This window comes from Lytechinus variegatus, chromosome 9 (genome assembly GCF_018143015.1).
Source record: "Lytechinus variegatus isolate NC3 chromosome 9, Lvar_3.0, whole genome shotgun sequence".
Taxonomy (NCBI): Eukaryota; Metazoa; Echinodermata; class Echinoidea; order Temnopleuroida; family Toxopneustidae; genus Lytechinus; species Lytechinus variegatus.
In genome coordinates this window covers 35361672-35388813 of record NC_054748.1, presented here as the reverse complement: position 1 = coordinate 35388813, position 27142 = coordinate 35361672, and the positions used below count along the sequence as shown (strand labels likewise).

The following is a 27142-nucleotide window of genomic DNA, read 5'->3' as shown; positions in this document are numbered from 1 at the left end:
AATCTTTTAGAATGACGCTTCAGGGAAGTCAAACTGCCTTTAAAGTAGTCCTTGTCTTCTGTCTATGCTGTGTGGCGGCTCTCGTGGTAGTACTCTCGATAACTACCGACTCGACGGGATTAATGCCCTTTAAATCTCCAGGTAAGTTTTTAAAGTTACACTTCGTAATTCTGAAGGTTCTTTATTCCGAAGGTTCGTAATTCCGAAACACGTAAATTGCCTATACCTCGATGTTCGATAATCCGAAAACGAAATAAAGTTCGTTGTTCCAAAAAACGAAATAAAGTTCGTTAATCATTTCGTTTTCGGACTAACGAACCTTCGGAATTACGAACCTCATTTCGTTTCGGATTAACGAACCTTCGGAATTACGAACCGCACTTCGTTTTCGGACTAACGAACCTTCGGAATTACGAACCGCACTTCGTTTTCGGACTAACGAACCTTCGGAATTACGAACCGCACTTCGTTTTCGGACTAACGAACCTTCGGAATTACGAACCTCATTTCGTTTTCGGACTTACGAACCTTCGGAATAACGAACCTTCGGAATATCCGAACCTTCGGAATAACGAAGCTTCGGAATTACGAATGTATGCGGCTTTTAAGAGCAAGCTCTTTATGAACATTGGGACGGGGCAGATGGCAGCTGTCCCAATTTTTTTTTCAAGTATATGAAAAGGAGAGGAGAAGGGAGAATCAAAAGTTGAAAAAAGAGAGGTCCTGGTCGTGTAACTCTGTAAGTCCCCAGGTACAATTCCTGGGATTAATAATTTGTTTGTTAAATGGGGCGGCACCCATCAATATATATATATATATTAAAAAAAAGGGATAAAGCAACAAGGCGCTATTTCGAGGCCCCACTTAAAGGACAAGTCCACCCAAACAAAAACTTGATTTGAATAAGAAGAGAAATATCCAACAAGCATGACACTGAAAATTTCATCAAAATCGGATGTTAAATAAGAAAGTTATGACATTTAAAATTTAGCTTCATTTCACAAAACAGTTATATGCACATCTCGGTCAGTATGCAAATGAGGGAACTGATGACATCACTCACTCACTATTTCTTTTGTATTTTATTATATGAAATATTTTGATTTTCTCGTCATTGTCATGTGAAATGAATTATCATTCTTCCCTGAACACGTGGAATTTCATTATTTCAACATTTTGTGCTTCAGGCAAGGAGGTCCTTATCATAAAATTCATAAAAATGGAAATATTGTATAATTCAAACGATAAAAAACAAAAGAATTAGTGAGTGAGTGACATCGACTCTCTCATTTGGGTGTAACTGGCTCGTTCATATGACTATTTTGTTAAAAATAAGCAAAACTTTGAAATGTCATAACCTTCTTATTTTACATCCATATTTTGATGAAATTTTCAGCATTGTGCTTGTCTGATTTTTCTCTATTGATTCAAATCAACATTTGTTTGAGGTGGACTTGACCATTAATAGTACTCCGAAAACGGGCCGGCACCCATCGATATAACAAAACTGGATATAGCAAAAAAGGCAGCGCTATTTTGAGGCCACAATTAAAACTAATCTAAAACAATGAGGTCCAAAGTACCTGTGTACGGCGGTTGGCCGTTTGCTATGCGAGGATGTTAGTCTGTTCTCAATGACAAATTTATATTTATTTTGTTAACGTTACATGATGATTCGTATTTTGCTTGTAGCATTTCACCAATTTGGGGGTCGCATAACCCAACACTTCCTTGTTTTACGAATGTACGTACCACGGGACATTTTGTTACGATGACGACGTGAGTAAACGTTGCAAGCCTCGAAGGTGTGTGTGTGTGTGTGTGTGTGTTAGAGTATGTGGGTAGGAGGGTGTGTGTGTGAGGGATGGTTCTGGATGCTTGACACTGTCTGACAAAGTTGCGGTCAAATGGGGGCAATAGACCAGTTCGTAGTTACTTCATGGGCAATTTTGGTCAAATGACCTTTCATTTCTTTCATCATGATAGGCAGATTATATTACGTAAGCTTGCCTTACATAGCAGGATGAAGAAATTGAATAGACCAGGTGACTAGAATAGCGCACCAATGAACACTTAATGAAGGTATTTGTTGCATTCCTTCTTTGAATGCATATCTTAACAGGTTGCACAATGTACTTGACAAACTGTGAAATACCAGTCGTTCGTGAAAGCATTGTTGTTTTTTGTGGATGTAAATGAAAACGACAATTCAATAGAATATATGAATAATCAAGACATCAAAGTTGGTGCTTATCTCATTAGATTTTAAAGCATCATGTCACTTTAGTACAAATGACCTTCTGATCATGCGTATAAATCTTTTGATCATGCGCAGAAAGGAACTGCGAACTGGCTTATACGCCCCGCAATACGCTTTTTATGTTGTTAGTTGGTAAAATTAACGGTCTCGTGCCTAGACCTTGCCCAGACCATGATCATAAACGCATCGGTTGTTCAATTTATCTTGCCCAGAGAATGTAGGTCTTCTTGGGCTTGCTATGAAAACTCACTTTACCTTAGTCTGCTTTACACTCTGGTATGCAATTCGCCTATACCAATTAATGCCCAGACAGTGTGAAGTATTTCTGAGAAATTGGTAGCTGCAGATTTTCCCAGGAAATTGAACACCTTAAAACAAACGTTATATGTAGACAAGCGTGATCCTTGTACTAATTTTTTTTTACTGAGGCAGTTTTCATTTGGAATAGAAATGCTTTACCATGTTCTATAATAATTTCAAAATAACAATAGGTGCGGGTTTGCATGAGTTGCACTCCAAACTTTTCGCAAATTCTCTTCTCCATTGGTAAACAGACCACTTATTGTTGTACTTTCCAATTTCAAGTGGCATGTACATCATGCACGTATGACATTCGTGGGTGTTTTTTATTGCAAATCAAATGATAAACCAGGTGCTCATACAATCATATGGTTTACTCATTAATTACATTGGAAATGGCGTTTTTTCTGTTTCGTGCCTTTGTCTTAGGGCTTTTATCTATTGTATTCATTTAATGTTGATGTGATTATTTCTTTATCGTTTATCATTATCACTATTATTATTGTTATCATTATTATCATCATCATCATTATCATTAGTATCATTACCACTCTTATTGTTATTATCAATTTTGTTATTGTCATTTTTATTGTTACTACTATGATTGTCATTATTATCATCATCATCATTGTTATCATTGCCTAGTCTGGTTGTTATTCTAAAAATATTTGGTGTTAGTACATTGTACGTTCAATCTCCGTGGTGTAATGCCAAACACCTTAGGATATTTCTTCTCGGGACAGCATCTGGTGCCGGGTTTAATACCCCAGTTTTTCTTTTAATGCCCCAGTTTTTCGAGGGCTGCAATACCTTTGGTGTTACGTTCAAATTATGTGTTGTAATTTTAACACCTTGACAGTATGTGCTGCTCTCGGGACTGGTGTCGGTTACTGTTTAACACATTTTTTAACACCTCAGGCGTTACATACACAGTCTATGGTATACCTTAAGGAGTGGTCCTTGACACCAACCGGTATAAGTTTAACACTCCAGTTTTCGGGTGTATAACAACACCATTTAAAAAAAATCTTTATTTTCAGGCTTTTCCAGAAGTTCTATCCGCTCAAGATTCAATTCAACTTACGCACCACAAACCGAAAGCGGTAATCAAACTAATACCGGAAGTTCAAAACCATCAACGTCTATTGAGATGTCATCTGAATCGACATTGAATGTCACAGGTCAAGATAATTCAACGGAACAAGCACAGACCAAAGCTGTAAAGAAAGAAAAAGGTGAGATTTTCGGGGGGGGATTCAAGCAGGGAGTAATAATGGTACTGGGGGCCCGTTGCAAAAAGAGTTGCGTTTAAATGAAAGCCAAACAATCAATCGCAAGTCTCAAATGCGCGCTGTTGATTGGTTGATAATCAAGTTGCGCATGATTTTTAGAGTTGCGATTGATTGCAACTCTTTCTACCCCAGGACTCATGGGGCAATCACCCTATGATACCCCGATGGTGAAAAAATAAAAACGCTCGAAAAAGTCAACGAACTGTTGCATTATCTTACTATCGAAGAAATTTGTGTGTTTTCCTAGGTAACCACTTCTAAAAAGGTAAAAATCAGTTTTCAAATCGTTCACACAGTCAAATCCCCCAGCTAGTAAGTTACATACTTGACATTTATTTGTATACATGTATGTGATATAATATTATATTATAAGCATGTTTCCTTTACATACTTCCTTTGCATTCTTTCAAAATTATTACTTTGCATCCCTGTAATACTGCTGTGGAAGTGCATGAAGAACAGTATCGTAAAAATTGGTCGCAATGAACCTACATGTATATCCGTGTTATGTTGTAACTAAATCCTTCACAGGTAGATTGAAGACCCCCTTTACACCAAACATGTAAACATGCTATATAGTATTCTACCGCATGTTTTGCGGGATGTTTTGACTCATTGGTCAACATATAAAACTGCACTTGAACGTGTAGATCGAGATAGTCGGAAGCCCCTAGAGTGTTAATACGTTGATTATGAATGCTTAAAACAGAGTCGTTAACTGAAATAACCTCTCTCAAAATTTTCATAGAAGTAATGTTCAACTACATAAGGACACTTTGAAGGATTGAGTGGCATAGATATTTTTTGTGGTGACTAAAAAAGAAGAAGAAAGAAAGCAGTCATAAGTGTGCTGAAAAAGAACTACGTTTTTCCTCCAGTTCAAATAAGATTGTGACCCGGATTTCGTGAATTCTCCTGGCATAATTCACCATTTATAATAGCATCAAACAAGTGAACACAATTGCTGGTTATATCCCGACAGGGAAGTGACTAAAAATACCAGCACAACTTCCAAAATCATACATTAATAGCCCCCCCCCCCCCCCGCCCTTTTTTTATAAGTGGTTTTCTTTTTGAAACCCAGATACAGCCCGCCAAACGACTTTTTGGTATCCCCTCTTCAAATTTTTTTGCTCACTCATGCGTGAATGAGAAATAAATTGAGTGATTTCAGATGAAATAGGAGATTCTAAGCTTTACAATGGTAGGTCATTTGTCTATTGTATTTGTGATTAAGTTATGATAAATCTCGGTTTCGTTTTTTGTGGGACGCAGTATATTTTGGGAGATAGGTTGTTTCTATTAGGGAGATTTTGCTCCGCGATGTACGGTGGATTCGCGAACACAGAAAATGTGATGAGTGCGTCGTGGTCTAGTGGTTCTGAATCTTGCTTTTCAAACAGAGGATCGTGTGTTCGAATCCTGTTCATGGCTGTTTTCCTTCAGCAAAAGATTTATCCACACTGTGCTGCACTCGACCCAGGTGAGGTAGATGGGTACCGGCAGGAAGTAATTTCTCGAAAAGCTGTGCGCACCAGAATTGGTAGACTAGCTTAGTCAACATGGTCAAGGGCGCCTTGAGCACCTAGCAAGGTGGATACGTGCGCTATACAATTACTCGTATTATTTAAAATGTATTGTCTTAAAAATAGGTTCACAACATGGGTATTTTTAGTATTAAAAAATAGCACATTGTTTAACAAGTTGTTTATGAAAAAAAATTGTGGTAATTGTTTAAAAATTTTAAAAAACTTATTAAAAGATTTTAAACAGTAATTTAAAGATTTTAAACATTTATTTGAAAATGTTTACACAGTTCTTTAAAAATTTTCATTAAATAATTGCTAGAATGACGGGCTTAAACAACGTGTTTAACAGCGTTTTTTACAATCTAGAGTAAATTGCGGGGAAATAGCTCAACCTACTTTTTGTGAAAAAAATCATTATATGCTTTTTTTTCAAGCCCAAAATTACAGATTCAATTCAAATAGCCTTTTACATTTATATATTCCAGTTAACATCATTATTTTCATATAAAGTCATATAGATTCATTGAGCACAAAAAATATAAAAGAATGTGAATAATTCACAAATAATGTTTCAACAGGCGTAAATTGCAGGAAATAAAACATTGTAACGGAATTCACTGGAAGAGCAATACGCAATTAGAACAAACAAAAAAAATAAGATTTAAACGACGGGAAGATCTATTTAAAGTTCTACAAAGGATTTCGTGTAACTGAAATTTATGTATTATATAAAACCATTGAATATGTTCGGACTTTATACGATTGATTCATTGTATCTATTCAATTATTAATTTAAGGGTAATAACCATTTCAATTATTCAATTTATACTTCTATTCTGCAGGTATTCCGAATCCTTTAAAGCCGGAAACATCCTTTCGACAACCTCCACCAGCACAGGTGTTGACGACATGCCCAAATCAAGATGTCCTCCCAAGTAAGTCACTCATCCGAATTTGAGACCAACTAAACAAAAAATATCAATAAAATCCCATGAGGTAGTAAAAAAATGCTTTATACAACCTTCTAATTTTCCAGAAGATTTTGATCGCAAATAAAAAAACAAAATACTGTTTTGAAGCATATCAATCAATGTCTTAGTAAAATAAAACATTAAAATAAGATGGTCTAGGTAAAAGAAAATGTAAACATAGTTGTTTTTCATGAACTTTTAAGATGGCTGCCAAAATTATCAAGTTTGAACCCCGTGGGACACGATTTGGCAATGGGAACATCAAGAGTCATTAACTAGACACTTCAGGCAATGCATAAAAGTTGGTTAAAATATTCTCAGATGTTGCCCGGAAACCCCCATTTCCTATAATTGACTCTATAATTATATATGGACAAGGGCTTTCGGGGGTTGAAAGTGGGGGACCGGGCTGAGCCAAATGTGTGTGTGTAAGGGGGGAACCTTGCAAGAAATCACAAACAAATAAGCTGTTAATTTCATTTTTCACAAGAAGTGGGGGTAGGTGAAGTCCCCCCCCCCCCCACTGGTTTCCCCTTCCAAGATCACTTCCCGATTACTTTAGTACTTATACACGGAATAGCCGTGGTGTGGTGGTTCTGACTCTCGCCTTGTAAACAGAGGGTCGTGCGTTCGAATCCCACCGCGGTCTAGCGTCCTTTGCCACTCTTGATTCAAGTGCTAAATGGGTACCCGGTAGGATGCGAAAGATATTGTATGTTTGATTTTGCCAGTGCCATAATGTGGCTGCGATGAATGCAAGGAATGCTCCCCAGGGAGTGGAAATTGTGCACTTTTCGTGCTTGATTGAAATGAATCCACTGACCGGGGTAATAATATGCTGTACAGCGCTATTTGGGCCATTCTGGGAAAAGCGCTTTATAAAAATTGGCTATTATTATTATTATATCTTAAATGTTCCTTTTTAATTTAGTCTATCGCCAGATCAGACGTTCATTTGTTCATGAGAGAATAGATAGGACATAAAGGTTTCAGAGCATTATTCTTGTTATATCCTGGATGAAATGTTTGCCCTCCAAATGGAGTGAGGAAAACAAATTAGGGGTATGGTTGTCAAGATCCAAAGGGAATAATGTTGTGTCACATCAAAATTGCAGGATCTGGAAGTGTTCTCATCATTCACATGCTACATTCTTACTGTTTGTGCAGTATTATTCTTAAACTTTTGTTGATCTTATTCTTTGATTTTCTGTTTCGTACGAACTTATTTGTTCAGGGGTTCCCTTTTATTTTTAGTGTCTCGAAAACAAACATTTTTTTGTCATGATTGTTTTGTTTTTAATTTTGATTTTTTTTTTGGGGGGGGGGGCTTAATGAGAGACACTCTGAACATGATATCGAGTTTTTCAATGCCACGCAGAACATATTCTACAACACAGCAGATATACTAAAACTGCCAGTGAAAATGACTATGAAAAGCTAAGAGGTTTTTGTCAAAAATTGGTGAAGCGCGGGAAAGCCGTTTCGTCCTCGGTTTCCGAGCTGACGAGAAATCCCAGGGCCTGGACGAAACTGAAGTTGTGATTCACCAAACTTTAGCAAATAGTAAATGTAGGTTGCTCTTGAAAGGGTTTAGCGCCACGTTATGAACACTCGCTATTGTAACATTAAGACCCCTGGGGCCGATTGCACGAAAGGGTCTTTGCAAGAACCGTCTTTCGTGTCGCCCATCTTTTATGATGCACCATGTGAAACGCATTTGAAATAAATCATCTGCAAACATATTTTCTTCCGTTAAATTAAACCAAATAACTGCTTATAAAATGATGTGATATATCATGAAATTGTATAAAATTTGATTTAAAAGCAAACTAACGAATCTTATTCTTTATCATAAATTTCAGAAACACCCCGCCTAAAGCGTATCATAAAAGATGGGCGACACGAAAGACGGTCCTTGGAAAGACCCTTTCGTGCAATTGGCCCCTGTTGTATAGTAGTAACTTCCTCTACTTTAAAGTTAACGTTGATTTGCGTTTAAAAATCCGAGCTGCATGGTCCGAATGGTCACATGTGTCTGTGATATTTTAAAACAAAAATGAAGCCCTGAAAATATTCCGCCCCAAAATCATTATTTAATGCTAAAAAGAGTGAAATATGAAGTAACCGGAAACACATCAATCTTAATTACATCCAATACACTATTGTATTATATCAATCTCCTCAGGATTTTAGTTAAAATTATGATTTTTTAGTCACAGATATCTTGCAAAAATGTGCACGATTTTTTTTCTTCCTTGGTTTTATTTTAATCCATGTGAACACTATAGAAATCACCATTAATCAAAGTTTAATGTTATCTCTTGTAAGGCCATTGTAATGTTGTCCTATACATTTCATTTGATTTTCGAAGATGAGAGGCTTACACCAAACAAAGAAGCTACGACCGTTCAAAGGGTCAACGAATTCGTATTCGGGAAGTTCTTACCAAAGACACAAGCCATGACTGACGTGGCCAACCAAACTCTCCCGAGCATCATCACGAAGCGCAAGTCAATCAGGGAAGCAGCGGACGAGATTGATAAGACGCTCACGGAGCTGAACCTCGCTGTCGACTTCGATGACTACCGGCTACTTCCTGGTGGTCATTGGATCCCACTGTCGTGTAACCCCCGTTGGAAGGTGAATATTATATATATACATCTAGATATTGAATTGTCAGGCATTATGTCTTTGGATGTCATTCGGAGGGTCACGTGACATTTGCTCCTGCGATAATCGTTCCGGGCTTTAATAGTTTCATCTAATATTTAGGGTTAGGGTTGCAATATGGTTTTATGTTAGGTTTAGAGTTAGGTTTAGGGTATGGTTTAATTTTACATCCAGGGTTAAAGTTGGTCATTCGATTAGTGTGTAGAATTTAGAGCGGAGCAATTGTCGCCGGAGTAAAAATTTGATGGAAGCCAGTAAGTGTGACTAGGGCTTAATTCAAATTTAATCCAAGCCCATCTTGCTTCAAGGCCTCTCTCATTGGTCTTCAGTAAATTTGTCAGCCATTTTTTATTGTAATATAAATGCGCCCCTTTGAAAAGCGATCTTGCACTAAAAACCTCGAAATTGAAGACCTATAGTAAAACGCTAACAATAAGCTCACAAAGGACCTGTCACAACGGACCTGTCACAACCGGTGATGTGGCATCGATGCCTAATGTTACAACGATGCATTACTCTTACACTGAAATAAAAGGAAAGGCGCGATAGCTCAGTCGGTAGAGCGGGGGATTCGTATTCCATTCCCACTTGGTGCACTAGTGCCCTTTTGTAAGGCATTAATCCTCAGTACCAGGTCTTTCGGAGGGGACTTTAAGCCGTCGGTCCTCTGGTTGCTTGCTTACAAGCATTCATGCTTTCTTAGCAAACAGGTAAAAAAATCACCACCAATAAATGTTATGACTTCACAATCCGATAGATGTGACTGGGCGTACACAGCAAAAACTGTGGTGTTAACCGATGTATATAGAGGACCACACCAGTTATTTTACACCAGTGTTGGTGGTGTTAGTTTTACACCTATAGGTGTTATTACAACACCTTTGGTTGTTACATTTACACTCTTTTGTGTTATGTTCAATCTCTAGGGTGTAATCTTAACACCACAGGGTGTGGTCCTCTATTAACACCAATTGGTGTCAACTTTAACACCATAGCTTTTACAGTGTACTGTTAGCGCTCTGGTAGGCTAACAACGATTCTGGGCGGGCGGCACTGGTTTGGATAAAGTAATTCCACTGACCCCATGCAGGTTTGTGAAAATAGTTAATAATGACTGTCAAATATACATCGTGAAGCGCAGCTGATTCCATCATAAGAGACCAACATTCTAAGAAATCAGCTTTGGTGTATGCGTCATGCAGTGACGTCATCAGGTCGCCATCTTAGAGGCTGATTCTAATGCCTTGCAATATTATTGTAAGCCTTGGCGATCTGCAGCTAGTGCATCCATGACTTCTCCGTTTGTACATGTGCGTATTTCATATCCTCTGAGGGAGGGCTACTGGCGCCCACAAATGTCGATCAGGATTGGATCCGGGGGGAGCCTGCCCCGCCCCTTGTTTTGGGGAAACCTGCAGAAAGAGGGTTCATTTTAACTTGAGAGAAACGCTTTAAACAGAAAGAAAAGTAAGAAGGAGGTTTTACACCCTGAAATTTACGTCCTCGAATCGGCCGGCCACGACCCCCGTAGGCGAACTCGCGGTGGCACCGCATTCTGTCAACTTTAAGTCATCAAAACGCACATTTTAGTTATGAAATCGATAATTTTTGACATAGAGTGAATGACCTCAGAAACGCTGAAATCGCATAAAAAGGGGTTTGATTTTTCCTTTTTTTCTGGGGGAGCCACCCTTCATTGTGCAAAGTCATCGCATCCATTATTAATCTCGACCCATTTTTATGTGCAGTATGGCTCTGACATTAACTTCTCAAACTCTTCTTGCTCAGCTATGCGTGAACTATTCATGTAATATGTTAACAAATAAGATTGAATCCCGGTTTTCTTTCCTTAAAGGAGATTGAAACCATTGGAACAAGATAGCTTGTGTGCAAACAGAAAAATCAAAGAAACAGATCAACGAAAGTTTGAGAAAAATCGGACTAATAATGAGAAAGTTATGAGCATTTGAATATTGCGATCACTAATGCTATGGAGATTGCAAATTGGCAATGCGACAAAGATGTGTGATGTCACTTGTGGACAACTCTCCCCATTACTTTAGTATATATTTCACTTGAATTGCCTCTTTTATCACATCTATCCATAAATCATGTGTTCTTTCTACATGAGGGCATGTAATACATATTTTTTAAGAATACATTGTGGATAAAGAGTTTGTATCATCATAAGAAAAAGCAAAAAGAGACATTTTGAGGGTATTTTATAGTCCACCAAAGGGAAAGTTGTTCATCAGTGACATCACACATCCTTGTCGCGTTGCCAATGTGAGGATCTCCATAGCATTAGTGATTGCAATATTCAAATGCTCATAACTTTCTCACTATTTGTCCGATTTTTCTCAAACTTTCTTTATTCTTATTCCTTGATTTTTTTCTTTCTACACAAGCCTATTTGTTCCAAAGTTTTCATTCCCCTTTAACATGTTTAAGGGATGTACAGTATAGCCAATACGTAGTTTTCGCATTTACTAGGGGAAATTCTCTGCAACGCATCGCTTCCTTTGAAAACGCAATTGAAATCACATTGGAGAGCTGAGAGGCTTTTGTCGAAAGTTGGTGGACTGGGACAGCAGATCATCCGAAGATTTGCACCGGACAAACAATTGCAAGTTTGTCGTTGTCCAGAATCATGAGATTTCGTTTCTGGCCCGGTCCACCAACCTTTGACGAAAGTCTCTAAGCTCTCCGTTGTGATTTGACTTGCATAATTTTCAAAGGAATCTACTGCGTTGTAGAGTTTTTTTTTCGAAGTAAATGCGAAAGATCCGGAATAAAATTTCTGCGCACTTGCTATTATCATGAAGAGGTTGAGTATCCAAACATGCTGAGAATAGACTGAATGCCACAATTAAACTGAATTTTCCCATATTTAGCCCCATCGGATATAACACTAGTGTCAATAACCATATCATAAGATATTTCCTCGTATATAGTTTTTACGCTGCTGGTACCATATATATATATATATATATATATATATATATATATATATATATATATATATATATATATATAGATATATATATATATATATATATATAGACGAACAACTAATTATATTCTCTCTTTGCGGGGTGTCTCTTCAAAGTAGTTCAATGGCATTGCATCAATTGACTGTTACCTGCTCTCTAAGATAAAAGAATGTATTTGCAGTAATACTTATTTCATGAGAACGGCTTTGAAATCAAGGTTTCCATAATATTATTATAGATCTAGATCTGGTACGTTAATGTAAATTTATCTTTGCGAAATCATCGAATTTTAGCTGAAACTGATAATTTTGATGATAACTAGCACAGAAAAGCATATGTAGGATAGTGTATTAATATTTCCTGGAAAAAGACCAGACATTGTATGGAACTGCGTGCTTTTAATATTTTACTCACTTCTCACTAACTGCACATTTTATTCCACTTAGCACGTATACATTAATACAAACAAACAATTCGGTGGTCATTTTATGGGATTCTGTTCGAACTCATTTTGAGATCTTTACGACAACTGGCGTTTACTTTTGAAGCTGCAGGGAATAAACCAATGCAGCTCGTCATCTTGAAACCAAGGGGTGTCAAAGTGGCTCTCAACCGAGAAATCGTGGGGGGTAGGGGCTGATTTTTTTCACAGCCGAGAGGACGCGGTTTGCTTCGGTTCGATACAAGGATTATCGGATATTTTTTTTTTGCAACCACTACGTAGAAGCTTACTGGAACGTAGATAATCAATTGTCAAAATTGAGCCCTTTATGGCAAAGCATTCTTTGTAGAAAATATGTGAATCAAGGGGTCAGTTTCGACTCTGGACAAACAAGATATTTTCAATTTTTCGTCAGCTCAGAATTTTAGGACGATCTGCTGTCCTGATGTTCTTGGAACCTTCCCCGTTGCAATGAGAAAACTCGCTATCCTGTGATAAGTGCCATGAGTTGTTGCCCAACGTTTCATATTTCGTTCAATATGAAACCAAACAGCTGTTCATACAGAAAAGCAATTAATTAATGTCTATAGTAACATGATTTATAGTGCAAATCACGTATATATAGACATTACTTGCTTTTCTGTATGAACAGCTGTTTGTGTCTAGAGTAACGTGATTTGTAGTGCAAACTATCCGGTATGTGTTTCTTGGTGTGTCCGTTCTAATACTAATTTGTATAAAATATATTTATCAATTCATACTTCTTTGCGAAGATATTGTATTACATTTTGATTCCTTGATAAAACACATAATTACAAAGACTCACTCAGTCAAGGCCTGGCGCTTGTTACGTAATCGACATCAGTTGGAAAAGAAAGCGATGGAGAAATGGGTCGTAGACCTTCCAACCAAAAGAAAACTAAATTTTTCAGCTTGAACTTTTAATTCTATAAGCATAATACATGACGTCATTATGGTTTATCAATCAATCAAGCAATTGCTATTAAAGATTTTTCTGACTGAGGATTGTTTAGAACTTCCGACAACTCGAAGTAAGAGATAATTAGGGATCCCCAAATCGGTAAATTCGATTTTTTTTAATTGTATTAGACTGACAGGCTCACATGATTATTGTGTGCGAATAAATAGGTCTTTTGAAGGTCTATAGGTTCTATTTCCCCACAATTTTGTCAGTTTCTTGCCTCTTTAATATCCCCATGGTAAAACCAAGGCTACATGCGGTCTGATAACGGTGACGTCACGGTGGTGACATTTGCTCAGCAGCTCAGGTGACAATTACTGTGGGCTTTATATCGTCTAAGAAATGGAGTTAGGGCTGCAAGAGGATTTAATGTTAGGTTTAAGGAAGGGTATAGTGTTAAATTCAGGCTTGAAGTTGGTCATTCCATTAATGTATGAAATTTGCAGCGGAGCAATTTTCACCGGAGCAAATATCATAAAATCGGTCGTTGCTCCGTTGCCTTGTTTATTCCGTTGAACGGAAATAAATAAATCTAAATCAAATCTAATATAGCAGCATTTGAACATAACGAATTTGCCGTGTTTCATGAAGTTTGTTATAAGCTACTGGAAATCCCTGCGTATGATTGATTGACAGCAAATAGGCAGTGTCACGTGACTTTCCATCAGGTGCTGGCTTCCATTACTTTCATTAAGAATTTTACAATTTATTTAAAGCAAGTTTGCCATTTTTTTAAATTTCACTTCAGAAGTCATGAATATTCTACAGTTTCGTTGGCACTTCTCGAAGCAAAACTTTGAAATTAACATAAAGACATCAACAGATTAAAGCGGTGACTAATAGAACAAATGTCGCAAAAATATCAGAGCTTTACCAAAGATATAGGGTAAAACCTTAATTTCCGTATGTTTCACTTAAGTAATAAACAGAATTACCTCGCCAAATTAGCCTCATCAGAGTGACAGCCGTGCGCCGAACTAGCTTTAAATAATATGCCTTAACTCGAAGCTATTTTTTTATAAATGTATTTTGTTTTACAAAACATTGCTTTTAAATTCAATCTTTTTCTTATTTCTGCCACAGGTCGCTATTGTGGTACCGTTTAGAAATCGCTTTCATCACCTCCCAATTTTTCTCCGCCACATTGTGCCATTGCTCAAAAGACAAAAGCTGGAATTCTCCATCTTTATTGCCGAGCAGGTAATGACCTCTGTATTTGAAGTGAAGAAGCAGATCTGAATGAATAATAATGATAGGTTTGATGATGATAAAGGGTGATGATGATAAGGATGATGATGGTGGTATAACACTACTTCTACTACTACTACTACTACTACTACTACTACTACTACTACTACTACTACTACTACTACTACTACTACTACTACTACTACTACTACTACTACTACTACTACTACTACTACTACTACTACTACTACTACTACTACTACTACTACTACTACTACTACTACTACTACTACTATTACTATTACTACTACTACTATTACTACTACCACTATAGTAGCAGTAGTACTACTGCTTATAGAAATAGTAATCATCATGATACAACAATTATGAAGCTAATGATGATGAGCAATATTAAAGGTATATGATATGACAATGATAATCAGAGATAGTGTACTATTAAGTACTACTATCACAAAATATGATAAATGAATACTAATAATCAAGATGGATGATGATGCTTATAATTATGATGATGAAAATGATGATGGTAATAATGAACATGATTATTAGAATACCAAATATGAAAATATAAAATACATACATAAGCAATGAAGTGGGTTGGTCATGATTGTGAATATGCACGTCATTTCACTCCTATAACTTAAATTCCATGGACGACTTCCTTGAAAAAGACTTAAGTCACTAACAATCAATGTGTGATATTATGTTGTCTAGATTATCATATCCATTTGTACAATTGTAATAATAGTTTATCATAATGACATTTCGTATGCATGATCATATTTAAAGGGGCAGATCCAACTTTCATGTATATATAGCCACTGGTGGATCCGGGGGGCACAGCCGTCACTTGTCCCCACCCCCTTTGAGAAGCATAATTAAAATTTGTACTACACAAATGCCATTAAAACAGAGGTGTGTCCCTCTTTTGAAATCGAAGACCTTTATTATTTTTTGTCAAGTTTTATCTGGTACGAACGATCCTTATTTTGTGATTGAAAACCTTTATTTTTTTCTTGCTTGTCAAAGTATTTCAGATACGAAATATCCTTAGTTTGTGGTTGAAAACCTTTTTTTTTGCTTGTCAAAATTTTCCTCCGAAAAATTTGCCCCCTCCCCTTTTGATAATCTTGGATCCACCCGTGTATATGGCGGCATAAAATATTTGTCCATCAAGCAAGAAATAAAAGACAAAATGAAAAGGGATCGAAGCGGGGATTCAATGGACAATAATACACAGGTTAGGGAGTTGCAGGGGGGGGGGTGGCACGTACCAATGTGATTCACGCCAGAGAATACAGACCATTGTTGTAGTCGAGTAAATCTTACTAATCATTCCTTTTTTCTCTCTCCCTCTCAATATAGAGAAATGACGAACGTTTTAACCGAGCGATGTTAATGAACGTTGGTTTCGTCGAGGCCCTAAATTTTACGAACTACGACTGCGTGATCTTCCACGACATCGATCACCTTGCCGTCAATGTTAAAAATTATTTTGGCTGTGATAACATGCCCCGACATTTTATATCCGGAGAAAAAATATGGGAGTGGAAGTAAGTTGCTCTTTCAACATTTATTCTACTCTTGTACATACTACTAGTCTGCATGCACAGACTCAAATTTGATATTTTAACCATTTATCATGTTTATAAACATGTCCAGAGTGAAGACTATACTTCAAACCGCCAGTATGTGTCAAGGAAGAGGCAATCACACTGAAGAGTCAATCTAGTCTCGCTACTTCAGAATCTACATCATGCACGATGCTAGTTGCGAAAACCAACGGTCTGTGTTTGAAGACTAATATGCGACAGTGACAACAACGAAACCGACTCCAGACCAATCAAACATGTCAAAGCTATTACACTATTTCCAGTGGCATACCATCAAGGTCTGCGCCTGCAAACTAGTCGGAGGGGGTGATACCACGGAAAGGGGGGGGGGGCGGGCTCGAGAGGCGAATGCCCCAATGATTTTTCAAGCTTTTAAAAAATAGGAAAGAAAAGAACAAACATGCAGAAAGCATGGATAAAGATGTCAGGGTTTGAAGTTTTATACTGTGACACCACGATTAATCAATTGAGAAAAAAATACGCATTGTTCAGCTCTATGTTTTCGACGCCCGCCCCAAGCACTATTTCATTTCATTTATTCATGCACTAAATAATCTTGCGTCAATCATCCTTCCCGTATTTCTGTAATGTCAACTATCCTAGCCTTAGCGATTATTGATTTTGAATCTAATTTGGTTTGTACTAATGTATTTTTACTTTTTCAGTTACTACCGCTATTGAATAGAAACAATTCACCCCCCCCCCCCGCCCCCAGTATATTCCCCTCATCCCAGGATAATGTATGATGTTAAAACATTTCCTAAAGTGTACATTGGCGATATATCTGCATATTCACCTCGAAATCTGCAATCCAAACAAAATTACGCTACCTGCCTCTAAGACACTGAAAATTCATCTCGAAGGGTTATACGCAATGCACTAAAGTATGAACAACTCTGTAAAACACCGTACTTCCTTAATTTATTCAGCCCATTGTCAGGTAATCGAGACTTTCGGAATGTAATTAATTACCGACCATCACGGCTATTTATCATCTCTCCCACTCATCATTTTACCCAAAGATGGCTGCATCTCTATTGTGTTTTGGTTTCTGTGAGTCATATGTGTACAGTGTGTGCGTGTTGGTGCATTATGCACGGGCATTGGGGGTTAAGCTTAATTGTGTATTTTTGTCATTTGCTCGATCTCTTCTCGCTCTTCCCATGTCTGGTGTTTATCTGCGCATGCTCATCGATCATCTCCTCGCGATATCTCATTTTCCCTCATCCCAATCTCGATCTCTTTGTTTTCATTAACATGCACACGCCACCCCCCCCCCTTGATCCACCCTCTCTCTCTCTCCCACATCTCTCCCCTCTCCCTTCTGCATTTATTACCTCTTTCTATCCTGCCTCCACTCTTTTTTCTCCCTCTGTCTTTATCGATCTCCCTCCCTCCCATGGCTCACTCACAAACGCCCACACTCACTCCTCGTTGGCCCACTCCCCCTCATACACACAGACATCCACACTCATTCCTCGTTGGCCCGTGCATACACACAGACACCCACTACGATTTCTGATTTGCTTTTCGTTCATCAATATTAAAGAGCGTCATCTACGTCAACAAAATGTTTAAAGCGTCATATTTCATCATTTATTTATTTATTCATTTATTCATGCATGTTCACAATTTACAATGTAAAAGAATACACAGATAAATATATAAATATAAACGAAAAACAAGTAAATAATGAACATATATACAAAGGTGTTGCAACATAAGCTAAAGCTTGATTAGTTGAAGCACCTTTAAACTTGTATTGCATCAAAGCAAACAAAATAAAAATGTAATAATAAGGAAGAGAGGAAAGAAAGAGAAGAATGTAAAAGACTGCCGAGATATAACAATTAAGTGTCAAATCGTTATGAATATATGGTATAGTAATTCATCAAAGTTAAATTCTTCTTCAGTTACAAAGAATATAAAAATAGAAAACAAAATTACCTGCTAGCACTTTACAGATTCTGTAATTTTGAAAGGAGATTTTGCTTTACAGACAATTTAAAAGAATGTGAGGTTTTTTAAAATTTCGAATATTATGTGGAAGAGAATTGCAAACATCTGAATCACGGTGTCTGATTTATGAGCTGATACGGTGCGGGGATTAACCAAATGTATGTTCGATGACTGTCTTGTGCTATATGAATGGACGGTGCTATTAGGCTGAAACATTGAAGAAAAAAAATCAGGGAGCATATTGGCATTAAAACGAATCATAATTAAAGCAGTTTGCAAAAAAATTATATATTCTACCTTCAAGCACTTCAGCTTTACAAATACGGGATTTGTATGGTCTCTGTAACCAGACCCAGTATGCGAACTGCTTTCTTTTGCAAGAGAAATATATTGGTAGTTGACACTTTAGTTGCAGCCCAAAGAACATAGCAATATGAAATATGTGGCAGTACAAGAGTATTGTATATCATCAATAATATCATATCATTAACAACTGTTTTTATCTTGATAAAATTCAAAGTAAACCACCGTTCTAGCACATATACGGGCAAGCTATGGGTGTCGATCTGTATTCATGGCTGTGGGCTGTTTATTCTCTTGTGAGGGATTTTTTTTATTGATATTCTATTTCATTATTCATGTATTCTTTTAGTTTGGGCGGAGGTCAGTGGCGTAATGAGACACGGCAAGACGGCGAAGTAAATTTTAAGATTAAGTGAGAGAACCGAGGGAGCCAAAAATGTATTTTTAATATATGAATCAATTTGTTATGACGGATTTTGTCATGATATTTAAAACATATATCAAAATCACTTCCAAAAGTTTGACTTATCTATTTAAAAAGCATTTTGAAATTAATTTAGCCCTTTATGTCATGTCTTGCCCTAAAACTTTAGTCTCATTAAGCCCCTCACCTCCGCCTAAACTAAAAGAATAATAAAATAAAAGCTATCAAAAAAAGATTCCTCAGAAGAAAAAAACAGCCCCAAACATGAATACAGATCTACACCCATAGCTTGCCAGTATATATGTTGTTTAATTTGAATTTATCAAGATAAATTTGAAATATGGCGTTTTAAACATTTTGTTGACGTAGATGACGCTCTTTAATATTGATGAACGAAAAGCAAATCAGAGAGCCGACGGCAATTTTGATGTTCGCGGTGCGATTGTCCGAATTCAGAATCACGGAGCGGAAAGAGTGTTCTGATTTTGTTTTTGATATATAAAACACAAATATAGAATTAGAAAACAGAAAAAGCTCAAAAGTATTTATGCTTTCAATTTTCTGTTTTTTGATCTACAAAAACGAAATCACAATACGTTTTCCTCGTGATTTCGCTTTTGTGTTTTCAACCAAAGCATGATCGGAACGAAAAAACGAATTATCCATTAGTACCTTGATTAGTCATTCCTCGTTAGTCCACTCTCCCTCATACACACATACACCCACACTCGATTCCTCGTTAGTCCACTCTCCCTCACACACACACACACCCACACTCATTCCTCGTTAGTCCACCCCCCTCATACACACATGCACCCACATACACTCCTCGTTGGTCCACTCTCCCTCATACACACATACACACACTCCTCGTTAGTTCACTCTCCCTTATACTCACATACACCCACACACACTCCTCGTTGGTCCACTCTCCCTCATACACCCACACACACTCCTCGTTAGTTCACTCTCCCTTATACTCACATACACCCACACACACTCCTCGTTGGTCCACTCTCCCTCATACACCCACACACACTCCTCGTTAGTCCACTCTCCCTTATACACACATACACCCACACACACTCCTCGTTGGTCCACTCTCCCTCATACACACATACACACACTCCTCGTTAGTTCACTCTCCCTTATACTCACGTACACCCACACACACTCCTCGTTGGTCCACTCTCCCTCATACACCCACACACACTCCTCGTTAGTCCACTCTCCCTTATACACACATACACCCACACACACTCCTCGTTGGTCCACTCTCCCTCATACACACATACACACACTCCTCGTTAGTTCACTCTCCCTTATACACACATACACCCACACACACTCCTCGTTATTCCACTCTCCCTCATACACACAGACACACAGACACCTACACACAGACACCAACACACATTCCTCGTTAGTCCACTCTCCCTCATACACCCACATACTTTTTTTTTGTTTTGAATAATGTTTTATTCTGATTTCATAAACAAAAAGTTACATAGCATTTCAATTTAACATTTCGAATCATATATAATACTTTACACTTCATATTTTCACTTTTTTTCTCTAACTTAATAAAATCATAAGTCATATATATCTTTAGAAAACAATGAAACGAGTTATTATAAAAATGCTTAAAGACCAAACTTCCCCTCCCCCCGCCCCAACACACACACACAACACACCACTGCCCAGAAGATCTGCTCACACTCATAAATAAGTCATGTTTTAAAGTACAAATCAATTCGATGAACAATTTTGAATATAACAAGCTCACGGGAGAAGCATTACATATATTGAAAGTAAATAAAGACTTACAACTTAACCTTGTCACAAGTTTACTGTTTCCCATTTTTGCAAGTGCCGCCCTAATTTCCCCATTTAATAGCTTTTTTCTTTTCTTGATCCTTATATTCTAAAATAAGTTTATGCATATCGTCAATGGTTGGTAAAACCCCCTCTCTAAATATAAGTAATATATATTTTACCATAAAGATAATAGTATTACAACTTTTTATTCTATTCGTATTGCCTGACAAACCAACAAATATATCCCGCACACACACACTTCGTTAGTCCACTCTCCCTCATACACACAGACACCCACACGCACTCCTCGTTATTCCACTCTCCCTCATACACAAATACACATACTCCTCTTTAGTCCACTCTCCCTCATACACCCACACACACTCTTCGTTAGTCCACTCTCCCTCGTACACACAGACACCAACACACACTCCTCGTTAGTCCACTCTCCCTCATACACCCATACACACTCTTCGATAGTCCACTCTCCCTCATACACACAGACACCCACACGCACTCTTCGTTAGTCCACTCTCCCTCATACACACAGACACCAACACACACTCCTCGTTAGTCCACTCTCCCTCATACACCCATACACACTCTTCGTTAGTCCACTCTCCCTCATACACACAGACACCCTCACGCACTCCTCGTTATTCCACTCTCCCTCATACACACATACACCCACACACACTCCTCATTAGTCCACTCTCCCTCATACACCCAAACACACTCTTCGTTAGTCCACTCTCCCTCGTACACACAGACACCAACACACACTCCTCGTTAGTCCACTCTCCCTCATACACCCATACACACTCTTCGATAGTCCACTCTCCCTCATACGCACAGACACCCACACGCACTCCTCGTTATTCCACTCTCCCTCATACACACATACACCCACACACACTCTTCGTTAGTCCACTCTCCCTCATACACACATACACAACCACACAAATTCCTTGTTGGTGCACACTCCCTCATACACACAGACACCAACCCTCATTCATTGTGACCCATTCTCCCTCATATACACAGACACCCACAGTCATTTCTCATTAGTCCACTCTCATACACACACACACTCTCTCTCTCTCATACACACAGGAACCCACACTCACTCATTGTTTGCTCACTCCCCCTCATACACATACACATCAACACACACTCCTTGTTGACCGTGTACTCTCCCTCATACATACACACACACACTCTCTTTCTCTATCATACACACAGGCACCCTCACTCACTCCTTGCTGACCCGTGCACTCTACCTCATACACACACACACTCTCTCTCATACACACAGACGCCCATACTCACTCTTCCTAAATGCATCGTACACACTTACTCCCACACAAACCCCTCGGCGCTTTTTTCCCTGTACACACAAACACCCACTCTCACTCATCGCTAGCCTACTCTCCCTTTACATACGCACTCACTCCTCGTTAGCAAACTCTCCTTCATACATACAGACACCCATAATCACTCCTACTTGGCCCACCCTCCCTAAATGCGTCATACACACTGACTCCCACACGCTCCTCATTGGCCCACTGGCCGTCGAACACACAGACACAAACATTCACTACTCAATCTTTGGCCCACTCTCTTTTTCATACACAAACACGCACAATCACTCTTCGTTGGCCCACTTTCTCTCTGTAGTCTGCTTTCTATCGATCTCTGTAGGGATCTTGTGGTTCAGTAGATAAGTGTCTGGACTTTGAACAAGGTCCAGGGTTCGAAACTCACCATGGCCTTAAGCTACAAATGCCATTCTTCACCCGGGTGTAATAAATGGGTACCCGGTAGGAAGGGATGTCACTGAATACTCCGAGTACGCGCATCTGATCAGGGTAGCCGTGCTAATAACATGAATAATCCGAATATTTACCGTAGTATGAAGCGCTTATAGAAACATTTATTAAGCACGATTCAGCTGTTGTGTGTTATTATTAGCTCTCATAATTATCCCAACCACTCCTCTCCGTATTATTCTCTTCCTTTCTTTTTGTCTCTTCTCTTGTTGTCCCACGATTTTTGCTGTTCACGTTTTACATTTCCATGTCGACCTCTCTATATCATTAGCCGCCTCTCGAAATATGGATGCAGAAAAACTTGGAATTAATGAATAAAAAATTAATGAAAATCAATTGAATGATTGATTAAGATGAATATAGAAATGAATCAATCAGTATATGCCTAATAAGTTGACATTAATCAGTTATTGGTAAGTAGCTTATGAATTAATTAAACAAATATGCATACATTGCTGGTATAAAATAAACTCAATACTCTCCGTCGTTTTTGTCTCCCTGCAGGATAATATACGAAAATCTCTTTGGTGGAGTGACGGGGCTTACCACACAACAGTTCTATGACATCAATGGTCTGCCCAATGTCTACTGGGGATGGGGTGGTGAAGACGATGAATTCGCAAAGAGGGTAAAGGCTAAGGGTTTTAAACGATCGCGACCCAAAGGGGAGATCGGGTACTTCGATTCCGTCGTTCACGAAAAAAAGGAGTCAAGTCCGACTAACGAAGCAAGGTAAAGTCGTATTTTTCTTAATATATGTATATATCTAAAAGGACAAGTCCACCCCACAAAAAAATTGATGTGAATAAAAAAATCCAACAAACATAATGCTGAAAATTTCATCAACATTCGGATGTAAAATATGAAAGTTTTAACATTTTAAAGTATCGCTTAATTTCACAAACAGTTATATGCACACCCTGGTCGGTATGCAAATGAGGAGACTGATGACGTCTTGAACTCAATATTTCTTTTGTATTTTATTATATGAAATATGAAATATTCTAATTTTCTCATTGTCAAGTAAAACAGTGACTAATTCCTCCCTTGAAGTTACATATTACTATATGGTTCAGTCAAGTGGGTCCCTGTGGTCAAATTCGTAAAAAATGTAATATTGTATAATTCAAATAAAAAAACAAAAGAAATAGTGAGTGATGGACATCATCGCCTGACCTATTTGCATGTCACTGAGTTGTGCATATCACTGTTTTGTGAAAAAAATAAGCGAAACTTTAAAATGCCATATCATATTTTACATCCGATTTTGATGAAATTTTCAGCGTTATGCTATTTTGATTTTTTTTTTAATTCAAATCAGCATTTTGCTGGGGCGGACTTTACCTTTATAGATATGATTGCGTATACATTGAAATAATAACAACGTGTGTAAATGAATGTTGTCACCAAGAAATTAAGAGAATCTTAACTTTACCAATAAGAATGATAACAACAGGGTGTTGAAAAAAAGAAAATATCTATTGAAAAAAAAATCAAACCTATTTACAAAAACTGCAAAAAAACTTCCTTTCTTTCGACAGATTGTGTACTCTATTTGTTAAACCCGGGGTTTGATTGAATACATTGCTTGATTGTATTATTGATCTTTATTCAGACGCAGTTGAATACGCAATAATTAGTGCTGGGGTCGAGAGAAAACACTTGCAATGAAACTAAGAATAAATATTTAAGAAGTTTACACAGCAGTATACACTCAGCAATAACACTATGAACGAACGTAGACCACCCCCTCCCGATTAACTGACAAATACGATTTTATTATGTTACTTTTGTACAGGTTTTGTCTTCTTAATAACTACGTTCATAGGAAAACCACCGACGGTGTATCAAACTTGAGATATGAACAACCGACAATAGAACTGCATCCTCTTTATACCAACGTCTCTGTCAACATCCAGAAGCTACCTTGGAATCCTCGTTGGCCAAGGTGTGAAGGGCAGTAGCGTATTTATCATTATTATACTATAAGTGTTGTACACCTTGATGGTGTTAACATCAGTGCCTTGGGCTTTCATGCATGATGAATGATGTAGAAGACTACACCTTTGTACACTTCAAAAGCTATGGTGTTGATGCCAGTATCTTGGGCTTTCATGAAAAGAATGGATGAAAAGGACAATAACATTTGTGCACTTCAAATGTCATGGTGTTAACATCAGTGCCTTGCGCTTTCCTCGATAGTGAGTACATGTAGAGGATCTGTACACTTCAAAATCCATGCTTTCTACATCGTCGTCTTGTCTTGGGCTTTCCCGAATAGTGAATGACTGTACAGGGCTATAACACCTTTGTTCACTTCGAAAGTATTGGTGTTTAACATCAGTAACTCGGACTTTCCTCAATTGTGAATGGATGTGGAGGACGATAACACCCTTGTACACTTGATCAAAAGCTTTCGAATAAGAAGCTATCTACACTTCAAAGGCCACGGTGTTAACCAACATCGGTGTCTAATTAGTCTTTCATATTATGGTGAATGAATGTATAATGACGGACAATAACACCTTTACTAAGCGGGATGTATACTTCAATAGTCGTACAGGGTGTTAGCATCGAGTGTCTTGGTCTTTCAAGGAGAATAAATGACGCTCCGTTGACACTAGATTATTGAAGAGTGCTTGTCATATTGCTGCATTTATGAGAGCAGCCAATTATGCTGCCCCAGCGACATACATTCCTGATTAAAAGAGAAGTCCGCCCCAACAAAATATTGATTTGAATAGAAACAAAGAGAGAAGTCAAACAAGCGTAACACTGGAGATTTCATCAAAATTAGATGTAAAAATTATGGCGCTCTAGATTCAAATATATATCCACAAATTTAGTGATTTCTTGACAATTTGGTGTGTTCTTTGTTTACTATAAAAAGGACATTTTGCAAATTTTCTGTAGAAAAAAATATGACACGGATGGATTTCCACAGAGTTACGGATTAATTGGATCAATCGGAACTCTTTGTAAGACAAGGCCCAGATCACCAGTCTAAGGCAGTCTTGCAGATCAATGATGTTAACAGAGGAAAAGACCAAACATTTTACGACACATTTGATGATGGAATCCTCTCTGAACACGAACTGCCAGTCTGAACACATAGGCCCGTATTCTGAAGTAGGGTTTGACTTCGAACATGGTCTAACTCTGTGCGAAAATTATGGGATGCCGAACTTTTCAAAATTTTGTTTACAGTGAATGCTTCTCATGTTTACTCTGCTCGTCATTAATTCTATAATGGTGGAGACAACTGTCATACTTGGGAGTCAAATGAGCTGCTGATACATTGAACCTCTACTGTTATAGATTTACGTAGCAACTGGCTTTCCATAGTTTAACCACAACGTAGAACCAGAGTTTAATTTAAACCCGATTTCAGAATACGGGCCTATAACTTTAACAGTGTACTGAAATGTTGTCTTCGATGTTGAGTTAAGTCGGGCTCCGTTAATTTATTGTTACGTACACACACCAACATGACCAAATTTAGTTTTTACAAAGATTTCTTATAAAGTTTAGGTTATTTTAACCTATTTGCAATATGACATTACAATGAGACCTGGGTACCGTTTCATAAAGCTGTTCGTAAGTTAAGAGCGACTTTAAGAACGACTGGTGATTCTTTTCTTGCGGTATATATTGAATTGACGATGGTTTAGCGCATAAGATGGGTTCACCAGTCGTTCTTAAAGTCGCTCTTAACTTACGAACAGCTTTATGAAGCACCCACCTGGGGCCCGTTGCAGAAAGAGTTGCGTTTAAACGCAAGTCAAAAAATCAATTGCAAGTCCCAAATGCGCGCTGTTAATTGGTTAAAAATCAAGTTGCGCATGATTTTTAGAGTTGCCATTGATTGCAACTCTTTCTGCAACAGGCCCCTGGTGATCATTTCGTAAAGCTGTTCGTAAGTTCAGTGGGACTTTAAGAACGACCGGTAAAGGCGGTTAACATTTGCCAATGAATATACTATCATTTACCACAAAGTGTCGCCAGTCCTTCTTAAAGTCGCTCTTAACTTACGAACAACTTTATGAAACACCCACCTGGGCCCCGTCCTACAAAGAGTTGCGATTGATCCAATCAACCACAACTATGGACGACCAGCAACATCAACTAAAATGTATGATGGTGGCCCCAAGTCTGCGCACAAAACAATTTGAGTTAAGATTTAACATGAATTTCTTCTTATTTCACAAAATATTTTGGTTAATAGTGTTCCTTATATTATTAAGAGTAAGTGTACCAAATTTCTCATTAAAAAATGAAAGAAAATATAAAATTTCTTGCAAAAACCTCGGGCAGTCATTTTCAGATTGGAAAAATGGTACCCCATGTCTGCGCACTCATTCACTTTGCACACGATTCGGGATTGTGATGAAAGGCTGCATTTTGAGGTCGTCACGTGAAATGCTCTGAATTCAATATTTTTCCACCATTTTGAGTCGGATTTTTGCCGGCGATATTATGAATACCTGTCTATGTATTGCATGTGTAAGCCCAGAAGGAAAAACCAGTTCCACTGGACCAGTTAGACCA

At 38.0% G+C, this 27142-nt stretch overlaps 1 protein-coding gene across 1 annotated transcript; it reads left to right on the top strand.

The window, feature by feature from the left end:
* On the top strand, positions 1-26588 carry LOC121422094 (beta-1,4-galactosyltransferase 5-like; the record flags this gene model as incomplete). Its single annotated transcript, XM_041616909.1, is given in 8 exon segments — positions 1-141; positions 3601-3795; positions 6224-6316; positions 8724-8992; positions 14523-14639; positions 16014-16201; positions 23099-23326; positions 24393-26588. Coding segments are annotated over 8 exon segments (1397 nt in total), but the record flags the coding sequence as incomplete, so codon positions are not given.
* Between the last annotated feature and the right edge of the window lie 554 nt (positions 26589-27142).